The sequence below is a fragment of the Pelophylax lessonae genome (genome assembly GCF_965119305.1).
Source record: "Pelophylax lessonae genome assembly, chromosome: 4".
Lineage (NCBI taxonomy): Eukaryota > Metazoa > Chordata > Amphibia > Anura > Ranidae > Pelophylax > Pelophylax lessonae.
In genome coordinates this window covers 174634743-174660796 of record NC_138771.1, presented here as the reverse complement: position 1 = coordinate 174660796, position 26054 = coordinate 174634743, and the positions used below count along the sequence as shown (strand labels likewise).

The 26054-nt window shown below is 43.9% G+C and overlaps 2 protein-coding genes across 3 annotated transcripts in view; both read left to right on the top strand.

Annotated features, from left to right (window-relative positions):
- Positions 1-26054, top strand: part of UPF2 (UPF2 regulator of nonsense mediated mRNA decay) — a gene marked incomplete at its 3' end in the record, with an annotated part of 673568 nt that overhangs the window by 361554 nt on the left and 285960 nt on the right. The window lies entirely within an intron of this gene.
- NUDT5 (nudix hydrolase 5) overlaps positions 1-26054 on the top strand; it is a 73299-nt gene that overhangs the window by 20215 nt on the left and 27030 nt on the right. The window contains exons 2-7 of the mRNA XM_082256805.1: positions 3504-3570; positions 7489-7556; positions 13915-13967; positions 14070-14177; positions 16212-16307; positions 18484-18585. Coding sequence (XP_082112931.1) covers positions 3508-3570; positions 7489-7556; positions 13915-13967; positions 14070-14177; positions 16212-16307; positions 18484-18585 — 490 coding nt within the window. The 5' untranslated portion in view covers positions 3504-3507. The remainder of the gene's footprint in view (positions 1-3503; positions 3571-7488; positions 7557-13914; positions 13968-14069; positions 14178-16211; positions 16308-18483; positions 18586-26054) is intronic.

Below are 26054 nucleotides of genomic sequence, written 5' to 3'. Positions count from 1 at the left end.
GATCAGACGGACCATTGATCAGGCCTATGCTTTGAGGGGGAAAGTTCCCCCTGTACCTGTGAAGGCGCACTCTACCAGATCTCTGAGTACGTCTTGGGCCTGTCGTCATGGGGCCACTGTGGCCCAGGTGTGTGTGGCGGCGACTTGGTCGACCGTACACACTTTCACGATATTCTACAGAGTAGATGTTCAGGCATCGGCTGATGCTTCCTTTGGCCGCAAGGTTCTTAGTGCGGCAGTTTCCTAGAGCCCTTGTTACGGGTTCTTTGGCTTTTTGGGAATTTTGTTTTTTCCCTGGGTTTTCTTGCTCCTGTTGAGCGAGTGTTTTGTTCTTATGCCCAACTGGTTTCCTTCCTTTGGTAAGGTTCCTTTCTCTGATGGGGAGACGGCGTTGCCTTGGGCGCGGCTGTGTTCTTCCCACCCCTCATGTTTACACTGCTTTGGGACATCCCCATTGGTGATGAATATGAAGTGGGCGGCGACTGTCGGAGGACGTAAGAGAAAACGGAATTTTTGTAAAATCTTACCTGTAAAATTCCTTTCTCTGAGTCCTCCGACAGTCGCCGCCCCCGCCCCTCTTTTGGGGTTTTGATGTACTCTCTACTGCTATTCCACTGAAACTGAGTTGGATACAGGAAGTGGAGGGTTATGTACTGAGGGGACCACCCCCTGGGGGTGGGATATGTTAAAAGTCTTTGTACTAACATATTCTATTGCCTAGCTACTCCTACGGAATAAAGGACATAACCCCATTGGTGATGAATATGAAGTGGGCGGCGACTGTCGGAGGACTCAGAGAAAGGAATTTTACAGGTAAGATTTTACAAAAATTCCGTTTTCTTCAGTGTTGTCACATAAAAAAAATCTAATAAAATATATTTACAAAAATGTGAGGGGTGTACTTACTTTTGTGAGAAATTGTAGATCACCCAGATGGGAATGTTTTTATTTTCCCCAACAAAAGTTGAGTTGCGCTTTAAGAAATAATCACCCAAAGTTCATTATTCCATAGCATTAGCCTGCAATGCACGCAGGTCACAAGGACATCATGTTCTATGCATTAGGATACTGTATCAACATATGTGGATATGCTGTCAGCTGAGTATTGTGACTATGGGGTTGATTTACTAAAACTCAGGAGTGTGAAATTGCAGTGGAAGCCAATCAGCTTCTAACTTCAGCTTGTTCAATTAAGCTTTGACAAAAAAAAAAACTGGGAGCATCCCTGTATACCAGTTCAGCTGCGAATCGGGTCCAAATTTTTGTTGAATTTGCACCTGAAACAGAGGCAAAGGTGCACAGGGCCCTTCTGCAACCCAGACTGCGGCCGTCCTGGAGCGGTGTGAACCGGCTCCGTTGCGAGCCGGTCACACTCTCCTGTCATGCAAATTGGATGCGGGCAAATCCAATTTGCATCAGTGTGAACCCAGCCTTAGTAAATAAACCCTTATGTGTCAGGATGGTACTGAGGAAGTCTTTGAAAGACTGCACACCTCCACAATAGCATAGTTGTCACTGGCACAGAGAAGATGAAAGCTAGAACCCATAAACACACAGACACCAGCAACAACAGGTAGCACAATGACATTGAAACAAGCAAGCTGAAAAGATAGACAAAGTTCAGCAACATTCCAGAGATTCTTGGTAACTAAACCATCCTGAAGTGTGAAGCAGCACTGTCACAATTTAGACATAGACTCACCGACCACTTTATTAGGTACACCTTGCTAGTACCGTGTTGGACCCACTTTTGTTTTCAGAACTGCCTTAATTCTTCGTGGCATAGATTCAACAAGGTGCTGGAAACATTTCTCAGAGATTTTGGTCCCTATTGACATGATTGCATCCCGCAGTTGCAGATTTGTCGGCTGCACATCCATGATGCGAATCTCCCTTTCCATTCTATTCCAAAGGTGCTCTATTAAATTGAGATCTGGTGACTGTGAAGGCCATTGGAGTACAGTGAGCTCATTGTCATGTTCAAGAAACCAGTGGTGAGATGATTTGAGCTTAGTGACACGGTGCATTATCCTGCTAGAAGGAGCCATCAGAAGATGTGTGCACTGTAGTCATAAAGGGATGGACATGGTCAGCAACAATACTCAGGTAGGCCGTGCCATTTTAACAATGCTCAATTGGTATGAAGAGGCCCAAAGTGTGCCAAGAAAATATCCCCCACACCATTACACCACCACCTGTTGATACAAGTCAGGATGGGTCCGTGCTTTTATGTTGTTTACACCAAATTCTGACCCTACAATCTGAATGTTGCAGCTGAAATCATGACTCATCAGACCAAGCAACATTTTTCCAAATGTGAATTGTAGCCTCAGTTTCCTGTTCTTAGCTGACAGGAGTGGCACCTGGTGTGGTTTTCTGTGTGGCCAGTCTGCTTGAGGTTTAAAGTGTTATGCATTCAGAGATGCCATTCTGCATACCTTGGTTGTAACGAGTGGCTATTTGAGTTACTGTTGCCTTTCCATCATCTTGAACAGTCTGCCCATTCTCCGACCTCTGACATCAACAAGGCATTTTTGTCCACGCAACTGCAATTTACTGGATATTTTCTTTTTTTCGGACTGTTCTCTAAACTTTAGAAATGTTTGTGTGAAAATCCCAGTAGAACAGCAGTTATTGAAATAATCAGACCAATCCATCTGGCACCATGTTTAAATTCACTTAAATCTCCTTTCTTCCCCATTCTGATGCTCAGTTTGAACTTCAGCAAGTCTTCTTCACCACATCCAGATGCCTAAATGCATTGAGTTGCTGCCATGTGATTGGCTGATTGGCAATTTGTGTTACCAACCAATTGAGCAGGTGTACCTAATAGAGTGGCCGGTGAGTGTACATGGAATGTGCTTACTGTAACAGAGATCTCCTAAAATATCTAAGAGACCAGAAGTTCCTTGCTACAGACCGGTGGGCCATATCTTGGTGCTTCGTGTATACGCTGTAATCTCTGCTCATCTGCCGAGACCTCTGCCAGTCTGTAGGCTTTGTATGGTATCAGAGGGTGTGTACACAAACGCGTTTTGTCTACTTCAGCATGAATTTTGTCAAGGTGATTCCTCAGTTTGGATGATTTTCAGTCACCTCTTCTTTTGGCTGTGGCACAGGAAGTAAAGGAAAATGTCCCCAACGTGACATTTAGCAAAAAAATAAACTACTCCCTTACTCTATCTAAAATAAGAGGGGGGAAAAAGGTTTTCCATGCATGGTTCTACTTCTCTTTTAAACTCCTACCTCCTGCACTTTGATGTAAATTCAGGATAGGGATTCTTAGTTTTCCAAGGGTATCACAGGAAATTCCCTGAAATCTCCCTTGCCTAGGCACCATAGGCAGAAGCAGGGGTGTAATGGCTGTATGTTTGTTTTTTTTTTTTTTTTTCCTTCTAATGTTCCAAAGTACATAATTTTGATAAATGCAATATTGATCTACTGTCTCTGTCTTACCACAGCTAGTAAGGAAAGAATAAATACCGTAATATTTTGTTTTCCAGAAAAATGGAAAGCATGGATTCAGAAGATGCATCAAATCCTACAAAAGACACCATCATAAAAGAAAAGGTAAATTTGCAGTTATTACATGTTTTTGGTAGGTCAGCATTATTCTTAGCACAAAAACAAGAGCATAAAACAAGAAAGGAAAGAATAAATCCTACGAGTAACCTTGAGGTCCTAGATTAATAGGCTATCTGCTGCAGACACTCCACTTCTCATAACCGTGTAAAAACCTTAAGTAAATATTGCTGCGCGGATATATAAGCATAAATTGCACTACATATATCAGATCCGTGTGTAATATGCAATAATAAAGTGCTTAATAATGCCTATATATATATATATATATATATATATATATATATATATATATATATATATATATATATATAATATAGTAGGGTAAGTATATGAAAGTGAAAAAGATGAAAAAAAAGTCCAGTGTAAAATAATAAAGAAACGTGCTGAAAATTAATAAATGGATATAGACCAAACAATCATAAAAGTGATCTGTGCTCCCAAAGATATGTGACCAGAGTGTCACAGTAGACAGTCAAAACCGTGCACCCTGTTGTGAATGGGTGCTCAGCTCAGCGCTTTATAAAAAACGCATGAGAAAAAAGATCCTATGAGACAATCATCCGCATCTTTAAGACTCCTCTTATCCACAGCTGAGATCCGGCTTGCAATATCATTCAGTGTAACTTTAAAACTCCTCTTATCCACAGCAGAGGACCGGCTTGCAGTATCATTCAATGTGACATATTATGGAAACAGAGAGACTTGCAATAGTGCAGGAAATCAAAAACACTGATAGGGTACACCGGGTTATCATCATATGCCTCCCGGGCGGACACAGGGACTATAGGGATATCACCCCAGTGTCAAGGTCTACCTTGCCTTCCTGTCTGCAGCACGTTTATTTATTATTTCACACTGGACTTTTTTACATCTTTTTCACTTTTATATACTTACCTTTATATATATTTGGAATATGAATGAATCCGCGCTAGGGATGTCAGAGGATAAATTAAATGTGTGCACAGGTAAGCTGCAGCCTCACTTGAAATATAGCCAAAAGGCTATATAGATATGTATGTAAATATGAAGTGGTGGCGCTGCTTATAAAGTGCAAATAGGTATATATAAATATATAAAAAATATATGAAAAAAATATAAGATGTAGAAACACAGATGTGATTGAGGAATAAAAATATAAATATAAATAGTGGATATGTAGATAGTGCCACAATATGGTGAAAATCCAACATAAAATGGTATTGGGAATGTGTTAATATGGAATATGGAAAAATATAAAAAATGTAAAATGAAATAAAATATAAATAACCACCAATAGTGCGTAATATGAAGTGCAAAGTGCTACAATATATGGATATATCCTAGTATATACCTAAAATAATAATATCAGCATGTTGCAATAAAATGGTAAGAGAATAACTTAAAATAATAATACATAGGCGATGGTATAATATGAGAAAGTGTACAAAAAGTGCAACAATTAAACTGGGTGTGCGGGAAACTTTTCCGGAAAAATAAATAAGAGTGCGGGAAACTATTTTTACAAAGTGCAGCAAGAAGTGATGTGGTCTAAATTCATGTGATAAATAAGTCCGTATAATAGTAAAGGTGCAAACAATATTATGGACAAGCTAGATGTGCGAAGAAATATGAACTCCAAGGTGAGAATAAGAAGTGGTATTCAATCAGATCAGCTGATAAAATAAGTCCATATATTGATGGTTGTGCCCCGAGGGGTGGTGAGTGAGTAAGTATCCTGCGGTGACCCCCAAGGTGGGTGACTGGCAAGTGGCGGGGAAGCCCTAGTAGAAAAACCTACTCACCAGATGTACCCACCCCACACAGGGGTATAGGGCAGGTACTGTAGAAATATCCTGTTGGTCCTGGCTCTGGGTAGTAGTTCCCTTCCTGGGGGAGATGTAGTATAGGGTCCGCAGGGGTATCCTAAAGTGGGATCCTATCCGATGGTAGGATATCCAACGATCCGTGGGGTGAACTGATATGGCCACTCAAAGGTATGTGGATGGAGGGATCATGGATATAATCAGTAAACAGCGAGGTAGTGGCGTCCCGGAACGCAATGCGTTCCAACTGGAGACCGGAACCGGAAGTGACGTGACGGCGCTGTACGCGTTTCGTCATGTGACGTCTTCTGCAGCCGACGTCACATGTCACATGATGAAACGCGTACAGCGCCGTCACGTCACTTCCGGTTCCGGTCTCCAGTTGGAACGCATTGCGTTCCGGGACGCCACTACCTCGCTGTTTACTGATTATATCCATGATCCCTCCATCCACATACCTTTGAGTGGCCATATCAGTTCACCCCACGGATCGTTGGATATCCTACCATCGGATAGGATCCCACTTTAGGATACCCCTGCGGACCCTATACTACATCTCCCCCAGGAAGGGAACTACTACCCAGAGCCAGGACCAACAGGATATTTCTACAGTACCTGCCCTATACCCCTGTGTGGGGTGGGTACATCTGGTGAGTAGGTTTTTCTACTAGGGCTTCCTCGCCAGTCACCCACCTTGGGGGTCACCGCAGGATACTCACTCACCACCCCTCGGGGCACAACCATCAATATATGGACTTATTTTATCAGCTGATCTGATTGAATACCACTTCTTATTCTCACCTTGGAGTTCATATTTCTTCGCACATCTAGCTTGTCCATAATATTGTTTGCACCTTTACTATTATACGGACTTATTTATCACATGAATTTAGACCACATCACTTCTTGCTGCACTTTGTAAAAATAGTTTCCCGCACTCTTATTTATTTTTCCGGAAAAGTTTCCCGCACACCCAGTTTAATTGTTGCACTTTTTGTACACTTTCTCATATTATACCATCGCCTATGTATTATTATTTTAAGTTATTCTCTTACCATTTTATTGCAACATGCTGATATTATTATTTTAGGTATATACTAGGATATATCCATATATTGTAGCACTTTGCACTTTATATTACGCACTATTGGTGGTTATTTATATTTTATTTCATTTTACATTTTTTATATTTTTCCATATTCCATATTAACACATTCCCAATACCATTTTATGTTGGATTTTCACCATATTGTGGCACTATCTACATATCCACTATTTATATTTATATTTTTATTCCTCAATCACATCTGTGTTTCTACATCTTATATTTTTTTCATATATTTTTTATATATTTATATATACCTATTTGCACTTTATAAGCAGCGCCACCACTTCATCTTTATATATATTTATTGGCACTGTTTAGCACTTTAATATTGCATATTACACACTGATCTGATATATGTAGTGCAATTTATGATTATATATCCGCGCAGCACTGTTTATTTACATAAAACAAGAAAGGGTTATAGAAGGTAGGGGCAAGATAAAGCAGTAAACAAAGCAAAAGGGTAGGGAGCAGAGCAAGAATGAGGACGTGACATTACTAAGGACCCATTCACACTATATGTATTGGGCAGTTTTTCCCAACTCATGATGGACAAGGTAATTTTGTCTTATGTCCTATTATTTTTTGGTTCCTCAGATGCAGTGTAGTTCAACTTTACAAAAAACAAATTTTCAGGTAATGTGAAAATAAAAAAAAAAAAAAACAGTCATACAGTGATGTCACCTGGGAAGAGCCGGTTATCATACATATGATTTTATCCTGCTTGTTGATGTGCAAATGGAAATTGATTTGGTAGAATGTGCCAAGATAATAGGCTTAAAGTTGGGCCAGTTAATTGTCATGTTTTGGCTATTAATTGGCCAGCTGGCCACAGTGTCCACTTTGCAAGTGTTGCAAAACACATTTTTCTCATTTTACGATACAATTTTTTTGAGCATTGAACTCAGTTGTACATGATATTACTTAATGCTCTTTAAATAAAACTCATTGATGTTTGCCACTGTTCATTACATCCCGTGTTTTTTGTTTTAGACACTTCTAAAAGGAAAATGGGTACAACTTGAGGAAACCACATATGTGGACCATGAAGGAAAAACCAGGTTGGTAACAGTTTTCAGCACTGCATATTAGCACGGTATTATTTATTTTTTTTGCACTATGTTCTTCAGGTTTGCATCAGTTGTTCTCTTCCCCAAACGGACTGTTCAGGTAATTGGGGAGAAGTATGATAACCTAAATACACAAAGTGACATATGTAGCAAAAGTCCAGTGTAGATTATGCGCTTGTATTCTACAATTTTATACTTCAGCTCAGTCCAGGTTCTGTCCTTTCTTAAGGTTGCTATTTTCGCAGATGGACCAGCCGATAGGTTGCCCAAGTGGTGGCAGTATTGAATGTGGATGGGGACGTGTGCCTGTTTTCCATTGTATGGAAGTATATAGCATTTGAACTACAAATTGCCCTTAATTGACAGATTAAAATTAGGGATGCACCGATCCGATATTCGGATCGGATATCGGCGCCGATATGGCCATTTTATATGGATCGAGGGATCGGTAACATTGACCGATCCACTGGCCGATCCGGTTTTTGCTTGGTAACGGCTCAGCCATCCCTTACTAGGTGCAGTAGTAGTATGGGATGGGAGCCGCTACTTCTTGTATAGGTCCGGCTCACAGGCGGAGTGATATCAGATTCACTCCGCCTGTGAATGGAGGAGTCGTACACATGAAGCAGCAGCTTTGCTCTGTACTGCAGCCGCTTGCTTTGTGTTTAGCTCCGGATCGGTTCCGGTATCGGCGATTTTACAATGCCAGATATCGTATCGGGTCCAAAAAAGTCGGATCGGTGCATCCCAAATTAAAATGAAATGTATGTTATGACAGGTATAGCTGATAGTTTACTTGTTTGGTGAGATCTCATTGGGCAATGTTAATGGCAAACAACGTTGACAGACCTTGACTTTTAATTTTAGCAGCACCCATTGTGATAATAATGAGGTCTTACGAACGCCGGACTGAGTGGGGAGAGAAGGGTCCTGAATGCGCTGCCACCCTAATTTCTCAAACATTTGCAAATCGACCTTTAAATCTGATGTCTGTTATAGAGCCACATATCCAATTGAAACACCCTTAAAAACGGTTTCCCCAAGACAAAGCAGAGCCATCATAAATCTCATTAAACATTCCAGGAAAAGCAGTATCTTTGCCAGGACACAAATATGCAAAGAGGTATTCAGCAGTTTCAGGTAACCTCACGAGCAGGATACCTCTTATGCCAGAGCCAGCTAATATCTGTCATAAGTCTAGCTTTACTTAACATGAAATTGCCCTTTCAGCTTCAGGTGGAGGGATGAGAAGGGGGTTAAAGTGTCACTAAACCCAGGACCCTGCGTTCACCATATCTGTCTCCCACAGTACACAGAACATGGAAATACAATCATTTTAGTAAAAAGAAACTCCTAAATATCTTTTCTCATCAGTAGCATATAGCAATCTTGTGACTACTATCTGTGTCTGGCCGAGCACTGCCTAAAGCTTGTAGGAGGAGTTTTTTTAGTCTCCTCTGATTGGACTGTCCTAGGAGGCTGAATGACCCTGGACCTCTGTCTGGATAGTGCTGATTTGGCCCTGTGCTAATCACAAGTCTTTAGCAATGAACCCCAAAATGAGCATGTGCAGATTGCCTCCTAGGGCTCTGTGCTATCAGCAGATGGATTGGGGACAGTAAGGGGAGTAAGAAGGGTGATGATCAGAGAAGACAGGATCCAACAGCCTTTTTTACATAATGTGGAGGATAATTAACTTAGGTTCCACAGCAAGTATAACGAGCATGGTTTACAGAATATACAGACTGATTTTACTGTTGTGGGTTTAGCAACACTGCCACTGACCTCCAATGCAGGGGGTTATTATTGCTTCCACTGACACCAATCCTGCTGGCTATTATTGTACTCCTGACACCAATGTTTGGGATTATTATTGTGTCCATGGACACACAACGTTGAGGGTGTTCGGTTTCATCAATTCTGGGGGTTGTTATTGTACTTACTGACACCAATGCTGAGGTTTATTATGACTACCAATGAAATTATTGCTTGGGTTATTGTACTCCAACTTCAGTGTGTGTTGCGATATGAGGAAAAAATTCCGCAGGACGGAATTTTTAGGGTGGTTAATAATGTCCAGTTACTGTTGTGTTTGTAGGTTAACTTCAGAGTAAGCCAGCACCAGTGATGTTCACTCTGTCAGGTTCTTAGATTGTTGTCCTGCAAGCTGAAAAATATCAGTGCAGGGTGAGGCTTGAGAGTTCAGTAAACCATATTCCGGTGGCCGCAGTGGGATCCGAGACTGCTGCTTTCACACTAAGTCAGGGCTCGACAAACCCCGGGCGCCAGGTCGCATTTGCAACTAGAATTAGCGACCTGGTGCCTGGGGTGCCCTGCAGGAGGTGTCCTGTCCCTTTTGCGCCACCACCTCCTCCCCGAGTGCACAGACTTCCACGCCATCCAAAAATTGAGGCCCCGGATTTCGGCCTTCTTCTGTAAGTGAGAGAGGCTTCCAATGGGGAACTGGCGCCCTCTTGTGGTGGCCGGGAGTAATGACTTTCCACTGCCTGTTCTCAATCCAATGAGAGGGAAGTTTTTGCAGGCTTCATCTCCCTATCCAGTTACCTGGAAGTTTAAATTTAAAAAAAAATAAATAATCATTTTTTTCTTTTTTTTTTTTTTTTTTTTTCAATTATTATTATTAAAAAAAATTATATATATAATATATATAATTTATATTCTTTTTTTTTTTTTTTTTTTTTTCCCCCTCATCGCCATGCCACAGCCGAAGGCCCCTTTCACACGGGCTGTCTGATCAGGTCCACCTGTCAGTTTTTTAGGCAGACCTGATTGGACCCTTCATTCTCCTCTATGGAGCAGTAATCTGCCGCCATCTGATCCTGTCCGCCAAAAACAGACGGATGGTTGTTCTATTCTCTATCCATCCCGACCGTGGATCGGATCAGATGGCAACGGATGGAAAGAGACAGTCTGTTTTTATCCAATTGCGCTATAGAGGAGAGTGGGGTTCTCGTCGTCTGTGTAAATTTAGTATCCGTTTTATTAACTAAAGCTTGGTTGTTTAAAAAAAAAAAAACTGGCTCCTAACTTTTTTAGCTGGCTCCTAGATTTCAGGCAAATTTGTCAAGCCCTGCACTAAGTACATGCTCTGCAAATATCCTAAATAGGGGACGTGCTATGGGCGTATTTTTTTAATTGTAGAATTTCCCCTATTGTCTTGCGTGAGCCATTAATAAGGTGATTTGTTAAGGCTTTGTTCACAGCTTGGCATTCTGGATCGCGGGCAGAATTTAAAAACTGGTAATAAATACATTTCACAAAACAATGGCACCAGAAATAAAAATAAAACGTATGTCACGATTAATGTGGGTGAAACATATCAGAGGTGCTTGACTGATGGGCAGGTATTTGGGCTAGTGCCAGTTTTTTATTCTCCTTACACTGGTGTTGAATACAATGTGTGACGGAACATGCATGCTATGTTTTAACATGTGGTTGGCTACACATAAGGTTTATAGCTCTATTAAGCTAAATTAGTCTTGGATCTCTCCCAGTCAATTTCTACATGTCCCATCTTCCCACCGCAGCAACAGGGATGTGACATCACCACAATTTGTAGTCCAGCAACATTTCCATCATCCCCATAACTGAAGGTCAATACCTCCTGTACAAACCAAGATTTGGGGAGAGATTGCACCCGCGGCACACCCAATTGTGCGTTTAATACTACTCGGGCTTCTTTACAAAAACCGCTATACATAATACAAGTTGATCATTAGATTAATGTTTCTGCATTTTGTTATTTTTTTTTATTTATTTATTTTTTTTTAAAAGGTGGACTAATGGGCCATACACACTAAGATTTTCTGAAGACTTTTTCCTTTAGACTTACCAAAACCATATAATATGAGGTCAAACCTAAACACTTTCAATTTGTATGCAATCTGGCAGGCCCTTGCACTACATAGAAAAGGTAAATCTGAAGGAAATCTAACCACAAAAGTTGAATAGTGTGTATCCAGCTTAAGCTTTTAAGAAGCCAATGTAGAAAACAAATAGAGCAGTTAATTTTAACATTTGTTTTTAGATTGCTCCACAACATACTTATTGTTGGCTAGGGCTAAATTATATTACATTGTTCCCTTTGTATTATTATGAAAAAGTTTATCAGAGCAACCGAAAACTGTGTACCAAGCATGTTGGTATACCTAAAAACATGTAAGTATTGCAAATAAGGTGTAAGAACTGGATGAAAAGTAAAGGTATAGCTCAAAGCAGCCATTTTCTAACCTGCTATGAAAATGATTGGGAGCCTGTTGGCTGAAGTAGACGGCATAGATACTAGTCTTATTAGACAGATTTTGCTGTAATGAAATCAGATTTATTGTGGGCTTCAGTTGTCTGTGCCCCCATTAGGGAGATTCACCCCCTCAATTTGCCCTGTTTACCATTATCACTGAAAGTAAAAGAAAATTCAAAATGTTGTCCCCAGAAAAGTAATAGAGGGGAAATCTTCCAATGGGGGCCCCAATAGATTCCCTTACTTTGCAGGGTGTTCCTCTCACTTCCTTTTTAAGCTGTTGGAGAGAAGTGAAGTGATGGTAAATCTCCCCAATGGGACACAGGTGGTAAAAGAAAAATGATGGGCATTCTTGCCCTCCCTTACTATAAGCCTATAGTTCAAGTTTAAAAAAAACGTAATTAACAGGCCAACAATTCCCTTTTCTTTAGTTCATGCTGTACAGGTATTGGTAGAGAAGGATTTCCTTTATTTGTATACATTTGAAATAGACAAATTGTTCTTAATTAAAAAGTGATTTTTCTTTTTATACATTTTAGAAAGGATATCTACGAATGTGCAAGAAATAGTAATGAACTACTGCTCATCTGAATGTTCCGTAGATTTAGCCTGCACAGCAGTTAAATGTGTAAAGTGAACTTTTTCTAATGGAGGGTTATAAAGTAAAAGATCTGAATAATAATGTTGTGTTTAGGAAGACTCGGTCATTGGGGTTTCTAATTTACTATGAAGGTATGAAATTAATTCTGTATAGATAATCAAGTCAGCACCCAAATCACAAGTGAACTTGCATAACATCAGGATGTGTGGAATTGTGTTTCTTTTTCTGACTGTCATTTGCACCAAATCATTTCACAACACTTGAAAGCAATCTTCTTGACTATAGTATGGGCAGATTAGGATTCAGTATTGCTTGAAAGTATATTCTGTGTAATAGTTGCATCTACATATTGTTTAAAACAGAGTTAGGACTTGTGCACGTAGTAGGCACTCAATGTCACCATAAAACTACTTTTCTCCCAATGCAAGTCAAGGGGAAGTAAATGCAGACTGAAGCACATTGGCCACGAGTACCTTCCAGGATTGTGGACTGCTCATAATCTCACCACAGACGGTTTAGTTTTTGATTAGCCATGGAGGATTCTCCCGCCCCAGGACATTGTTTTCCAACAGTGGCTCCCGCTACTGTTAGAATACATTGATCACAAGCTGCAGCCCTGATCGAGAAAAGTTTTCTAACATTCTCCTTTTACAGAAGTCAAGAGGGGTTTGGGTCACATAGTGATAGAAATGCATCCGGTCCTTGCTGAACTGGAAGAATTTAGATCCATTTATGGACAAACTTTTCTTTAAAGTGGAACTTTAGTCAGAAAATGAAGCCCTGCTAGATCACTTCAGGCTGGCATATTTTGCAGGTATGGGTATGTAAAACATTAAAAATGAGTGCTCTTACTGTTTAAAATCCAGTAATACACTCTCTCACCCTGCTCTGCACATACTCAGTTGCTCTTTATTTTTAGGCATTGCCGAATTTATGGCGGCTGATCTGCTGACAGCCTAAAGATTTACTGCGGTTCAGGGCTGTGGGCTTCAGCAAAATTACAGCCTCTAGCAAGAAGAAACGGGAACAATGCTGGAGGCAATTTAAAGCACACACTAACTTTGGAAGCATAACTATTAATGTGGAATGTATATTTCCCTGCTAAAGGACATTACATTGATCAAGTTGTTATGGGTATATTTCCTCTTTAATGTGGTCAGAATGCTGTGTTTAGTCTCCTACACAGACCTTTTACGATGTTGTCTGATCCCAGACTCCACATTTCTCCCCAAAGCTTTAGTCACTTCCCTCTGTTGAAGATCCTCCAGAATGATTTTTCTTCAAATATATTTTGTAGCCTGTTCTAAAATTGCCAGCCACTTCACTCTTCACAGTGCAGCTTTTCCCTTGATTCCGGTCTGGTAAAATCATTGTCACTGGGGCAGGAGGTAAAGGAGCCCTGGATATTCATAAAAAGTTTTTAACTTGACAGTAATCTTAACAGTTTTAGCAGTTTTTCTTCAACTTTGTTTTATCTCTTCCATCAGAACATGGGAAACTGTAAAACGTACAACCAGAAGGGAAGGAAATGCTGTAGACGGTAAGCAATTTTCTCCAGTTAAGTTTAATTGGTAAAAAATAAAGGATACAATCTCGTTCCATCTAGAGTATGTTAATTATTTCAATTTTTGTTGTTCAACAGGTGTAGCAATATTACCAGTACTACAGAGAACACTTCATTATGAATGTATGGTGCTCATAAAACAGTTTAGACCTCCTTTAGGCTGCTACTGCCTAGAATTCCCAGCAGGTCAGTGTTGCTTTGCCAGCATAATTTTCAACTTGTCTTGCTTGGGGCCATTCACACTATTGTGCTGTGGTGACATGCATTTTTCCACAAGCAGTGGCATTTATTCTAAATGTCACTCCAGTTCACCTTCTCAATACACTCGTATTGTGCATTGCCATGAGTTGCACTGCTGAAATTCTGTATGAACCTTTTTTTTTTTGGAACAATGTAAATGGGCTCTAAAAAGTATACCTATGGGCATAATATTTTTTTTTAGGTTTGGATAGAGTGGAGATGGATTAGAATACCTGTCAATTTTTATTGCTGTCTGTGCCCCTGTTAGGGAGATTCCCCCTTTCTATTTGTCCTGTTTACCATTATCATTGAAAGTGAAAGTAAAACCCAAATGTTGGGTTGTCCCCAGAAATGGGACATTTTTCAATAGGGGCATTAGTTCCGGTGACCTGAGGTTCCACAAGGAATTCCCTTTATTTTCTGGGAGATTTCCTCCCACTTCCCATTTGGCTATGGGACAGGAAGTGACAGTAAATCTCTGCAAAGGGGGACAGATGGTGAAAAAAAAAAAATCTGAGAGGGATTATAACCCTCCCTTACTCTATCCAAAATGGGGGGGAGTTTTGCCTATAGTTCTAATTTAACCCACCACGGCGTCCCTTTTAAGCAGTTCTGAATGCCTTAGGCTGGGAAGGATTGGCGATCATCTTACTTCTGTCTCCGTGTACCATAAATGCTTGGGGCCTCTCCAATCCCACAGTATCAGTCTCTGTATTCAGGTGCTGGCAGAGATAGAGCACATCTCGCTCCACGATATAGTATAGGATACAAATTTTGCCGCACGCTTTATTAAACTCCAGTGAGTGAAAAACATGCTACAGCTCAATTCTTGGCAAACTGCCACACCCCTCTGACATGTTTCACCCACATTAGACTTAATTGTAGATCGCGTCAGAGGGGCCTGACCAATGGGAGCTGTTGCCCATCTTTCATTCACTTCACACTAGAATTGAATACAGTTTGCGATGGTAATTGTATGCTATGCTGTCACTGTGGTCACATGATCGGAAGTTGGTCCCACCAGCTACTGATCCTTAATCTGAACCAAGAGCTGTCTTCAACAGCTCAGTCTTTGTGCTTGGAGCATGCAGTAAGCAGTAAGCATGCTCTCAGAACATAAACCTAGATAGTCCAGCAATGCATATGTGTGGGATGTGGGCCCATCCTTTTGCCACCACACGTATGTGTTGGGGTCATAAAAGAGGTTAAAGTGAAATCGTATACAGATCATACACACTAAAATGTTTACATATTCTGAACAAGTAGTAACCACTTTAAAACAAGCCCTCATCCACCTCTGTATCTATAAGCATTGTAGAGAAACAAATTTTCAAATTTCACAATACAAGCATTTAAAATATTAGCGTTTTTTGTATAAAAACGGGCTCTTGGCAGATTGCAAGCCATTAGCATAAGGTTTATGTTGGTGACAGTGCCAGCTCTTACACTTTTGGTAGCTGTAAAGCTGTCTTAGTTTCAAAAGCACCAGGATGGACTGCCACTCCATTCCCAAACTCTAGTACTGGACTCCATTAGTTGCAGTGGAGTGCAGGGTAGGTCCCAGGGGTCTAATAAATCCCTGATGATGCTGGAGCGAGGGCAATAATTCTAGGTCCATTAATGACAGTTAACTTTAAACTGATGACCTGTAAAGCCTTCAACAGCTTGTATAGCAAGGTACCTTTAGTATATTTTGTGATTGGCTGTCATGTAGAAGTGATCCGGGCAGGTGTGGAGCCACCTGATCATTTTTTACAGTACTGAGAAGGTTATGGTGGTGTTACCTTCTATGTTATTTATAAAAGGCTTGGTATTTTTTATTTTTAACTCCGAATCTAACAATTCTGTACAAAACATTGAGGTTTGTAATTTTAATAAAATATACAGATACCTGAAACCTTAGCAAATAATGTTACACAGTCCACAAAGGCCTGTATTTTTCAATTATTTTTAATCAATGTACTGGGTTTACCTTGCCAGGCCTTATTGATGAGAATGAGACTGCAGAACAGGCAGCACTTCGAGAACTGGAGGAAGAAACTGGATACAAAGGAGAAGTTATGGAGTGCTCTCCTGGTGTGTTGAACATTTTTTTTTTTTTCTGGAAGAATGACTTGCTGTTAAAGTTAAGCTGTTGCTATTTTCAAAAGTTAAATGGTAACTCCACTTTTGTGAAAAAAAATGTGTAGAGAATGAAAAAAAATATAGCATATACTGTATATTTATGTGTGACATAAACCATACTGTAATTTAATGCTACTTAAAAAATGATCTTTCCTTTTTTAATCTGCAGCACTGGAATTTTCTGTTAAATATTAATGCAATATGGCAACCTGGTGGCCTTCTGTACACAATTGGTGTACAGAATGCCTACATAAATGTTATTTCCTGGTTGTTTGGCTGACTGATTTTCCCAGAAGATACAAATCTGATTTTAAGTATCCTCTGCAATAAATATTTCGATTTGACCTCAGACACCTCAGACATGAAATATGAACAAAGCATATCCCTCTATAGTGTGTACTTGACTGCATTAATTTGTTCCGACAAGTTTTCCTGACACAAAGAGAAAAAAAAAGGGGACAGGGAAGGGATATCCAGCGTATTGACCGCCTCGGTTCTGTTCTTGTGCACTGTGTGGAGGGAGTGTCTCTCTTCCCTCCAATCTGCTCTCGGAGCTCTCCTCACTGACCTGCAGAGTGTAACTTCAGCTATTTGTCCCCTTTTTTTTCGGACTGTTTAGACAAGCTTTAAAAATTCTGGACTTTGAATGGATATCGAAAAATGACTGCAGATAAACCGCTAAAACTTAAGTAGAAGGATTTGTTTCATCTCTGTGTATCACCTGAGGTCAGTCACTTCACAGGGTATATGTAAGGGTTTACAACCACTTTAATTACTTCTAAAGCAATGGAGACCTTGCTTTAGTCACTCGCATTTATAATCACCTAGAGGGGAATGCTTTTATCACAACAAATGTGGAGTTACTCTAAACACGGGCAATCCTTGCAGAGGAAGAACTTAAAGCGGAGTTCCACCCAAAAGTGGAACTTCCGCTTTAGGGAGTCCTGACCCCCTGACATGCCACATTTGGCATGTCATTTTTTTGGGGGTGGAGCGGGTACCTAGTTTTGACAGGTACCCGCTCCCACTTCCGCTCGGAGCGCCGCGGCGCCCTGAACGGAAGTTCTCCTCTCCCCCCTCCCTCCCTGCAATCTTCTGGGACACGTCAGAGGTCCCAGAAGATTGCCGGCCAATCACGGCGCGCAGCGCGACTCGCGCATTCGCAGTGGGTACCCAGCTGTGAAGCCACAAACTGTCACAGCCGGGTGCCCACAGCAGTGATGCCGAGCGAGAGGATCGAGGCTTCGGGCGGCCGCATCGCTGGACCGTTGGACAGGTGAGTAAATGGCTGGAACTCCGCTTTAATACTCACCTGTCCCGCTGCTCATGCTACCAAAGTCCTCTTGGCACATTTCTGGGTGTATCACATGCATTGTCCCCTGTTGCTTAGGGGTCAGCAGATGGAACCACAGAGTGCAGGGGGGATGCCAGCATCTGACGCTCCCAACAATACAGAGGGGTTCAGAGAAATGGGCAACAACTAAAAAGAGGGCTCCACTAGTTGATTCAATGTGAAAATACAAACTAGTAGTATTTTATATTTACTTGACCAGAGAACAAAAATATTTTTAAAAACTGAATATACTGACACAAAAGAAAATGCAATTGTAGTTAAAGCGGTTGTAAACCCCCGGGTACTGTTTGTACCTAGAGGTAAACCTATAATAAGGCTTACCTCTAGGTACTGTAAATATCTCCTAAACTTGCATGGTTTGGGAGAAATTTACATTGAATGCAGCCAATGACATCATCGGCGCATGCGCTCTGAAGGAACGGCCACCCGCTCCATTTCTTCAGAGCCCTTTGCCATAAAGGGCAGCTTCCGTGCGCGGAAGTGGGGTCAAGTGGCTCTGGCCAGTAGCACAGCCCGAGTCCGCAGACCCGGAAGGAAGACAGGCAAAGATGGATGCGGCCTCCAGCGGGGACGGCGCGGACTTCCTTTGCAGGTAGGTGTCGCATAATAAATTTACCTTACAGGTTAACAAAAATAATAATTTTTTTCAAGACTTTACATCCTCTTTTAAGTGTGCATTCCCATGACTTGTATAGAAAAGTGACATTAGTTTTATTTTCCTAGTTTGCTTTCGTTCACTAATTTACTTTTACTTTTTATTTTACATTTTTTTAGTGTGTTGCTTAGATCCTGGATTGTCAAATTGTACAACCTATATTGTAACTGTGCACATTAACGGGGATGATTGTGCAAATGTCAAACCTAAACTCAAGCTTGGTAAGTTAACTTTAATAAGGAGTTCAGTGACTGAAAGGGAAGGGGAGGATCTTTCCAGTGCGTTAGTATAAGCTTGGAATAAAGCTGTAGTAATAGCTGTGTAGTTGTATATGCTCTACAATACAGTTCTACCCACCATAATTTACAGTGGGTACGGAAAGTATTCAGACCCCCTTAAATTTTTCACTCTTTGTTATATTGCAGCCATTTGCTAAAATCATTTAGGTTCATTCTTCTTCCTCATGAATGTACACATAGCACCCCATACTGACAGAAAAACACAGAATTGTTGACATTGTTGCAGATTTATTAAAAAAGAAAAACTGAAATATCACATGGTCCTAAGTATTCAGACCCTTTGCTGTGACACTCATATATTTAACTCAGGTGCTTTCCATTTCTTCTGATCATCCTTGAGATGGTTCTACACCTTCATTTGAGTCCAGCTGTGTTTGATTATACTGATTGGACTTGATTAGGAAAGCCACACACCTGTCTATATAAGACCTTCCAGATCACAATGCATGTCAGAGCAAATGAGAATCATGAGGTCAAAGGAACTGCCTGAAGAGCTCAGAGACAGAATTGTGGCAAGGCACAGATCTGGCCAAGGTTACAAAAAGATTTCTGCTGCACTTAAGGTTCCTAAGAGCACAGTGGTCTCCATAATCCTCAAATGGAAGCCGTTTGGGACGACCAGAACCCTTCCTAGAGCTGGCCGTCCGGCCAAACTGAGCTATCGGGGGAGAAGAGCCTTGGTGAGAGAGGTAAAGAAGAACCCAAGGATCACTGTGGCTGAGCTCCAGGGATGCAGTCAGGAGATGGGAGAAAGTTGTAGAAAGTCAACCATCACTGCAGCCCTCCACCAGTCGGGGCTTTATGGCAGAGTGGCCCGACAGAAGCCTCTCCTCAGTGTAAGACACATGAAAGCCTGCATGGAGTTTGCTAAAAAACACCTGAAGGACTCCAAGATGGTGAGAAATAAGATTCTCTGGTCTGATGAGACCAAAATAGAACTTTTTGGCCTTAATTCTAAGCGGTATGTGTGGAGAAAACCAGGCACTGCTCATCACCTGTCCAATACAGTCCCAACAGTGAAGCATGGTGGTGGCAGCATCATGCTGTGGGGGTGTTTTTCAGCTGCAGGGACAGGACGACTGGTTGCAATCGAGGGAAAGATGAATGCGGCCAAGTACAGGGATATCCTGGACAAAAACCTTCTCCAGAGTGCTCTGGACCTCAGACTGGGCCGAAGGTTTACCTTCCAACAAGACAATGACCCTAAGCACACAGCTAAAATAACGAAGGAGTGGCTTCACAACAACTCCGTGACTGTTCTTGAATGGCCCAGCCAGAGCCCTGACTTAAACCCAATTGAGCATCTCTGGAGAGACCTAAAAATGGCTGTCCACCAACGTTTACCATCCAACCTGACAGAACTGGAGAGGATCTGCAAGGAGGAATGGCAGAGGATCCCCAAATCCAGGTGTGAAAGACTTGTTGCATCTTTCCCAAAAAGACTCCTGGCTGTATTAGATCAAAAGGGGGCTTCTACTAAATACTGAGCAAAGGGTCTGAATACTTAGGACCATGTGATATTTCAGTTTTTCTTTTTTAATAAATCTGCAACAATGTCAACAATTCTGTGTTTTTCTGTCAGTATGGGGTGCTATGTGTACATTCATGAGGAAGAAGAATGAACCTAAATGATTTTAGCAAATGGCTGCAATATAACAAAGAGTGAAAAATTTAAGGGGGTCTGAATACTTTCCGTACCCACTGTATATATAGATATTTTCCTCTAAAACCGATGACACATAGTCTGGTTTCTCTACAATCTCATTTAAACTTACCAAAGTATGTAGTCTGTGGGCTTACCTCAATGTATAACTAATCAAGCAGGTCCTTGCAAGACATGGTCTTTGGTAAGTCTAAAGAAAATTGTACAATCAAATTGTAGTATGTGGCAGATTTACAGTGAGTTTTTAATATTTAAGTATATAGACTAAATCGCTTCAAAACTCGACACTTTTACCCCCTTCCTGCCCAGGACAATTTTCAGCTTTCAGTGTTGTCCCGCTTTGAATGACAATTGCGCGGTCATGCAACACTATACCCAAACTGAATTTCTCTTACGTCCTCCGACAGTCGCCGCCTCTTCATATTCGTCACATATGGGGTATTAGACTTTGCTCCGAAGGAGTAGCTAGGCAACAGAATATGTTAACAATAAAGCTTTTAACATATCCCACCCTCAGGGGGTGGTCCCCTCAGTCAATACCCTCCTACTTCCTGCAACCATATCTCAGTTTTAATGTCTAGCTTGTCAGGAGTGGCTGGCTCTCTCTGTGCTGGGACTTTCTGTCCCAGACTCTTTCTTCCTTTTAATATTTTGTTTGAGTTTTTCTCTCTACCTTTATTTAGCTGTTATTTTGTCAGCGTTAGTTAGTTCTTCGGATGAAGAGGATCATGCGGACTGGGTCTCGGGCTGATCCCCCTGGTAGAAAGGTCGTGGGTCAGTGGCTTCCCAGTCTGCCATCGAGTGTTCAGCCAGGTAACGCTCCTGGCATAGTGAACGACCCATCCCTGTTCGGTGCAGGGATGATTGGTGAGGTGGCTACCTCACTGGACGCTGTGCGGTTTCTTAACCCCCATTTTGTGCGTCTTGACTTGCGACTCTCCCTGCCTCATGTGCAGCGGCTTGTTCGCCTGTGCGGGTCCCCCACGCCATGTGAGGTAAGTGTATTTATGTGGGGACCTGTCTGTCTGGGGGGTTGTCAGTCTGGGACTGTGTAACCTGCCTCTATTCACACTGCTTGTCTCCCTATCTCTCGGCTGCATGCTGTGGGCTGCAAGGGGGGGGGGGGGAGCTGTATGACACTGTGTGTGTCAGACTGGTCAGTGTGAGAAGCTGTGTGCTGTGGGGCATGTTTTTTTTTTGGCATGTTTGGGCATATACAGCGATCGCTGCGGCGATCTGACATGTATTCTGATATTGGAATGTAATGTGTGTTTTAATGCACTGTGGAGCGGCGGTTTCGGCGCCAAACGACGCCATTTTGCCTACACCCGCTCCGGCCGCATGGTTTACATGCATGGCGGCCATTTTCTTGTAGCCTCCATAGGCTTACATAGAGCGCCCTGGCAGCATCACTTCCTCTTTCCAGGAACACCGATCGAGGCAGCAGCAGCGGCGAGGGTCTCCTCAGGTTTTATCCTTCTGTTCTTGCTATCCATTGCCTGTGTTCAGTTTGCATATTCCCTGTGGGGGTCTCATTGTGCTTGAGTGTGGTGCGGTGGGCTGCGCTTGCCGCGCTTGCTTAAAAGGGGCAGTTAACCCTTGGTTGTCTGGCATTACAGGGGCAATGGATTCTCAGGAGGGCAAATTTCCTACAGTATTGGTGGAAAGCCAGGGGACCGCTGTTTCCCCCCCAGGGGGGGATTTAGCCACTATTGTGGCTGGCCTTGCTGCTCAGGTGCAAATGCTGGTGGCTGCTCAATCTACTAAAAGGCCCAGAGTTGCTCTTTCCTCTTGATTCTGAGGGTGAAGGTGATGGGGCTGTTATGGCAGGGGCCTCCTTATCGGGGTCCCGCTCCTCTCTTGATCTAGTGGGGTCTGAGGTGGAGGCTGAAGTTGAGGGGGTTGATAACTCTCCCCCTGGCTCGCCTGAAGAGCTTGCAATCATGGATGAGTTGATTGCTTCCATTAAGCAAACGCTGCGTTTGCAGGACGAAGTGTGTCCCCCCGCTGCCTTGGCGGCTTATGGGACGCAGAGGAAACGCAGGACGCCGCAGGTTTTTCCCTGCAATGCTGATTTTCAGCGCGCTGTTAAGGATCAATGGCGCGATCTGCGCAAACCTTTTGCGGTACCAAGTAGATTCAAGCTGCGTTATCCTTTTTCGCCTGCCACTGATGAAAGGTGGTGTGTGCCTCCACCAGTGGATCATGCGATTGCGGTTTTGAACAAAGCCACTGCGATTCCTGCAGAGGGTTCCCCTGTTTTCCGTGATGCCACGGATAGGAGACTGGAGTCTCTTGCCCGTCATACTTATTCTGTTACGGGTTCTATGCTTAAGGCTCTGTTTGCTTCTCTCATGGCGGCCCAGGCGATCGCAAGTTGGACGCAGATGCTTAGGCGCGTCCTAGTGGCCGACTCGGCCTCGCCGGCGACACTGGATATGGTGGATCAGATCCACCAGGGTGTCATGTATCTGTGTGATGCGGACCTGGACCTGATTCCGTTGGCTGCACGTGTGCACAGCGTGGCGGTGTTGTCTCGCCGCCTGGTTTGGTTAAAATGTTGGTCGGTGGACCAATCTTCACGTAAGACCTTAGCCAATCTGCCTTATGATGGGTCTCGCCTTTTTGGGGAGTCCCTGGATGTGTTGATTAAGGGGATCACCGGGGGTAAGAGCACTCTCTTGCCCCATTTCCCCAAGGCTAAGGGGGCTTCTGGGAAGAAGCATGCTAATTTTCGGCCCCCTCAGGGGTCCTTTCGTGCCTTTCGGCCGCACTACAAGGGCAAACCGTTCAAAGGTCAAGGCTCTCAGAAGAAGCCCTGGTCTGGTAAACAGAAGTCCGGCCAATCCGGACCTGCAGCCCATAACAGTTCGGCCTGAAGGGGCGCCCTCACCCAGTTTTGGGGTGGGGGACGCTTGCTCGGTTTTCTTCAACCCTGGTTGGCCCGTGTGCGGGACAGATGGGTTCAGGAAATCGTTCGATCTGGTTACAAGATCGAGTTTCTCTCTCGGCCGGAGAGCAGATTTTTTCCCTCAAATCTTCAACTGTCTCCAGAGCGCTTGCGGGACCTGCACCTGGCGGTGCGGGACCTGAGGGCTCAGGGAGTGGTGGTTCCGGTGCCTCATCGGGACAGGTTTCGGGGGTTTTATTCCAATCTGTTCACCGTGCCCAGAAAGGAGGGCAAGGTTCGTCCGATTCTGGACTTGAAGGCTCTGAACCGCTCTGTGCGGGTTCGCAAGTTCCGCATGGAATCCCTGCGGTCGGTGGTGGCTGCCCTGGTTCCGGGGGAATTCATGGCCTCCATCGATTTGAAGGATGCGTACCTTCACATCCCCATATTCGAGGGTCATCAGAGGTACCTTCGATTTGCCATTGCGGAGGATCACTACCAGTTCGTGGCGTTGCCCTTTGGTCTCGCCTCGGCTCCGCGGGTCTTCACCAAGGTGCTTGCACCGGTTCTGGCATTATTGAGGGCCCAGGGCGTTTCTGTCCTGGGGTATCTGGACGACATTCTGGTTCGGTCTGCGACCAGCCAGGGTCTGGAGGAGGACCTGTCTGTCACGCTGCAAACTCTGCAGGAGTTTGGTTGGACGATAAATTTTCCAAAGTCGACACTGAGTCCGTCGGTTCGTCTCCCCTATCTGGGAATGATACTGGACTCGGTGCAGGCGAAGGTCTTCCTGCCGGAAGACAAACTCAGGACTCTCCGGGAGGAAGTCAGGTCCCTCAGGGACGTTCCGAACTCGTCTCTGCGGACGTGTATGAGATGTCTGGGATTGATGGTCTCGGCCTTCGAGGCGATTCCTTTCGCCCAGTTTCACACGCGGGGTCTCCAAGCGGAGATCCTGTCCAGGTGGGACGGGCGACCTCAATCTCTGGATCTTCAAATCTCGTTGAGTCTTCGCACCAGGGAAAACCTTCTGTGGTGGCTCCAGTCCCCGTTGGTGTCCGGGGGCAAGTCGTTTCGTCCGATCTCGTGGACGGTAATCACCACGGATGCCAGCCTGTCGGGCTGGGGTGGTGTTCTGGGCGTTCTGTCCGCTCAGGGGACTTGGTCGGAGGGGGAGTCTTCCCTTCCGATCAACATTCTGGAATTGCGTGCGATAAGTCTCTGTCTTCATCGCTGGACGGACCGGCTGCAGGGTTGCCCGGTTCGGGTGCAGACGGACAATGCCACGGCGGTGGCCTACATCAACCACCAAGGGGGCACCAGGAGTGCCCGAGCGGCTCGAGAAGTGGCCGACATTCTGTCTTGGGCCGAGACTCATGTCCCGGCGATAACGGCGGTTCACATTCCGGGAGTGGAGAACTGGCAGGCGGACTATCTGAGTCGCCAGACCCTGGATCAGGGGGAATGGTCTCTCCATCCGGCTGTCTTCCAGATGTTGTGCGCGAAGTGGGGTCTTCCAGATGTGGACCTGTTCGCGTCTCGTCTCAACAACAAGGTGAAGAGGTTCGTGGCAAGGACGCGCGACCCTCGGGCAGACGCGTCGGACGCGTTAGTGGCCCCGTGGCATCAGTACAGGCTGATGTACGCGTTTCCACCGATTCAGTTGCTGTCCAGGTTCCTTCGCAGGTTACACTCGGAACGCAACACGGTGATTCTTGTGGCACCGGACTGGCCTCGCCGGTCCTGGTACGCAGACCTCGTGAATCTGGCGGCCGACGCCCCATGGCGTCTGCCTCTTCGAGACGATCTACTGTCTCAAGGACCGATATACCATCCTGCTTTACAGTCGCTGGCTTTGACGGCCTGGCTGTTGAGACCGAGGTCCTGAAGGAGAGGGGTCTCTCTCCGGAGGTCGTTCATACTTTAATCAACGCGAGGAAGTCTTCCTCGGGGAAGGTTTATTACCGTACTTGGAAGGCCTATTTTGCCTGGTGTGAGTCCAGGGGGTTTTCACCCCGCACGTACTCGGTGTCCCGTGTGCTGTCTTTCCTTCAAACGGGTGTTGATCAGCGTTTGGCGCTGGCTACGATAAAGGGTCAGGTGTCTGCTCTGGCCCTTCTGTTTCAACGTCCCGTGGCTTCCAACCCATTGGTTGGCACCTTTGTTCAGGGTGTGCGGCATCTGGTTCCCCCGAGGCGGGATCCTCTGCCCCCTTGGGACTTGAATCTCGTTCTATCTGTGTTACAGCGTGCTCCTTTTGAACAGATCAGGGAGATCTCGTTGTCTATGTTGTCCAAAAAGGTCGCCTTTTTGGTGGCGATCACTTCGGCTCGCAGAGTGTCGGAGCTGGCGGCTTTGTCCTGCAAGTCTCCGTACCTGGTTATTCATTTGGATAAGGTGGTCTTGCGACCTAATCCTTCTTTTCTTCCGAAACGAGTTTCGGAATTCCATCTTAATGAGGATATTGTCTTGCCTTCGTTGTGCACGAAGCCTAAACATCCAAGGGAGGTGAGATTGCACTCTCTGGATGTTGTTCGGGCGATAAGGGTTTACCTTAAATCGACTGAGTCTTTTCGAAAGACGGACTCCTTGTTTGTTCTTCCAGAGGGTCCTCGGAAGGGCATGGCGGCTTCGGCCTCTACCATCGCCAAATGGATCAGGCAGACCATTGTACAGGCCTATGTTTTGCAGGGGAAGGTTCCCCCTGTGCCTGTGAAGGCGCACTCTACTAGATCTCTGAGTACGTCTTGGGCCTGTCGTCATGGGGCTTCTGTAGCCCAGGTGTGTAAGGCGGCGACTTGGTCGACCGTGCACACTTTCACAAAATTCTACAAAGTA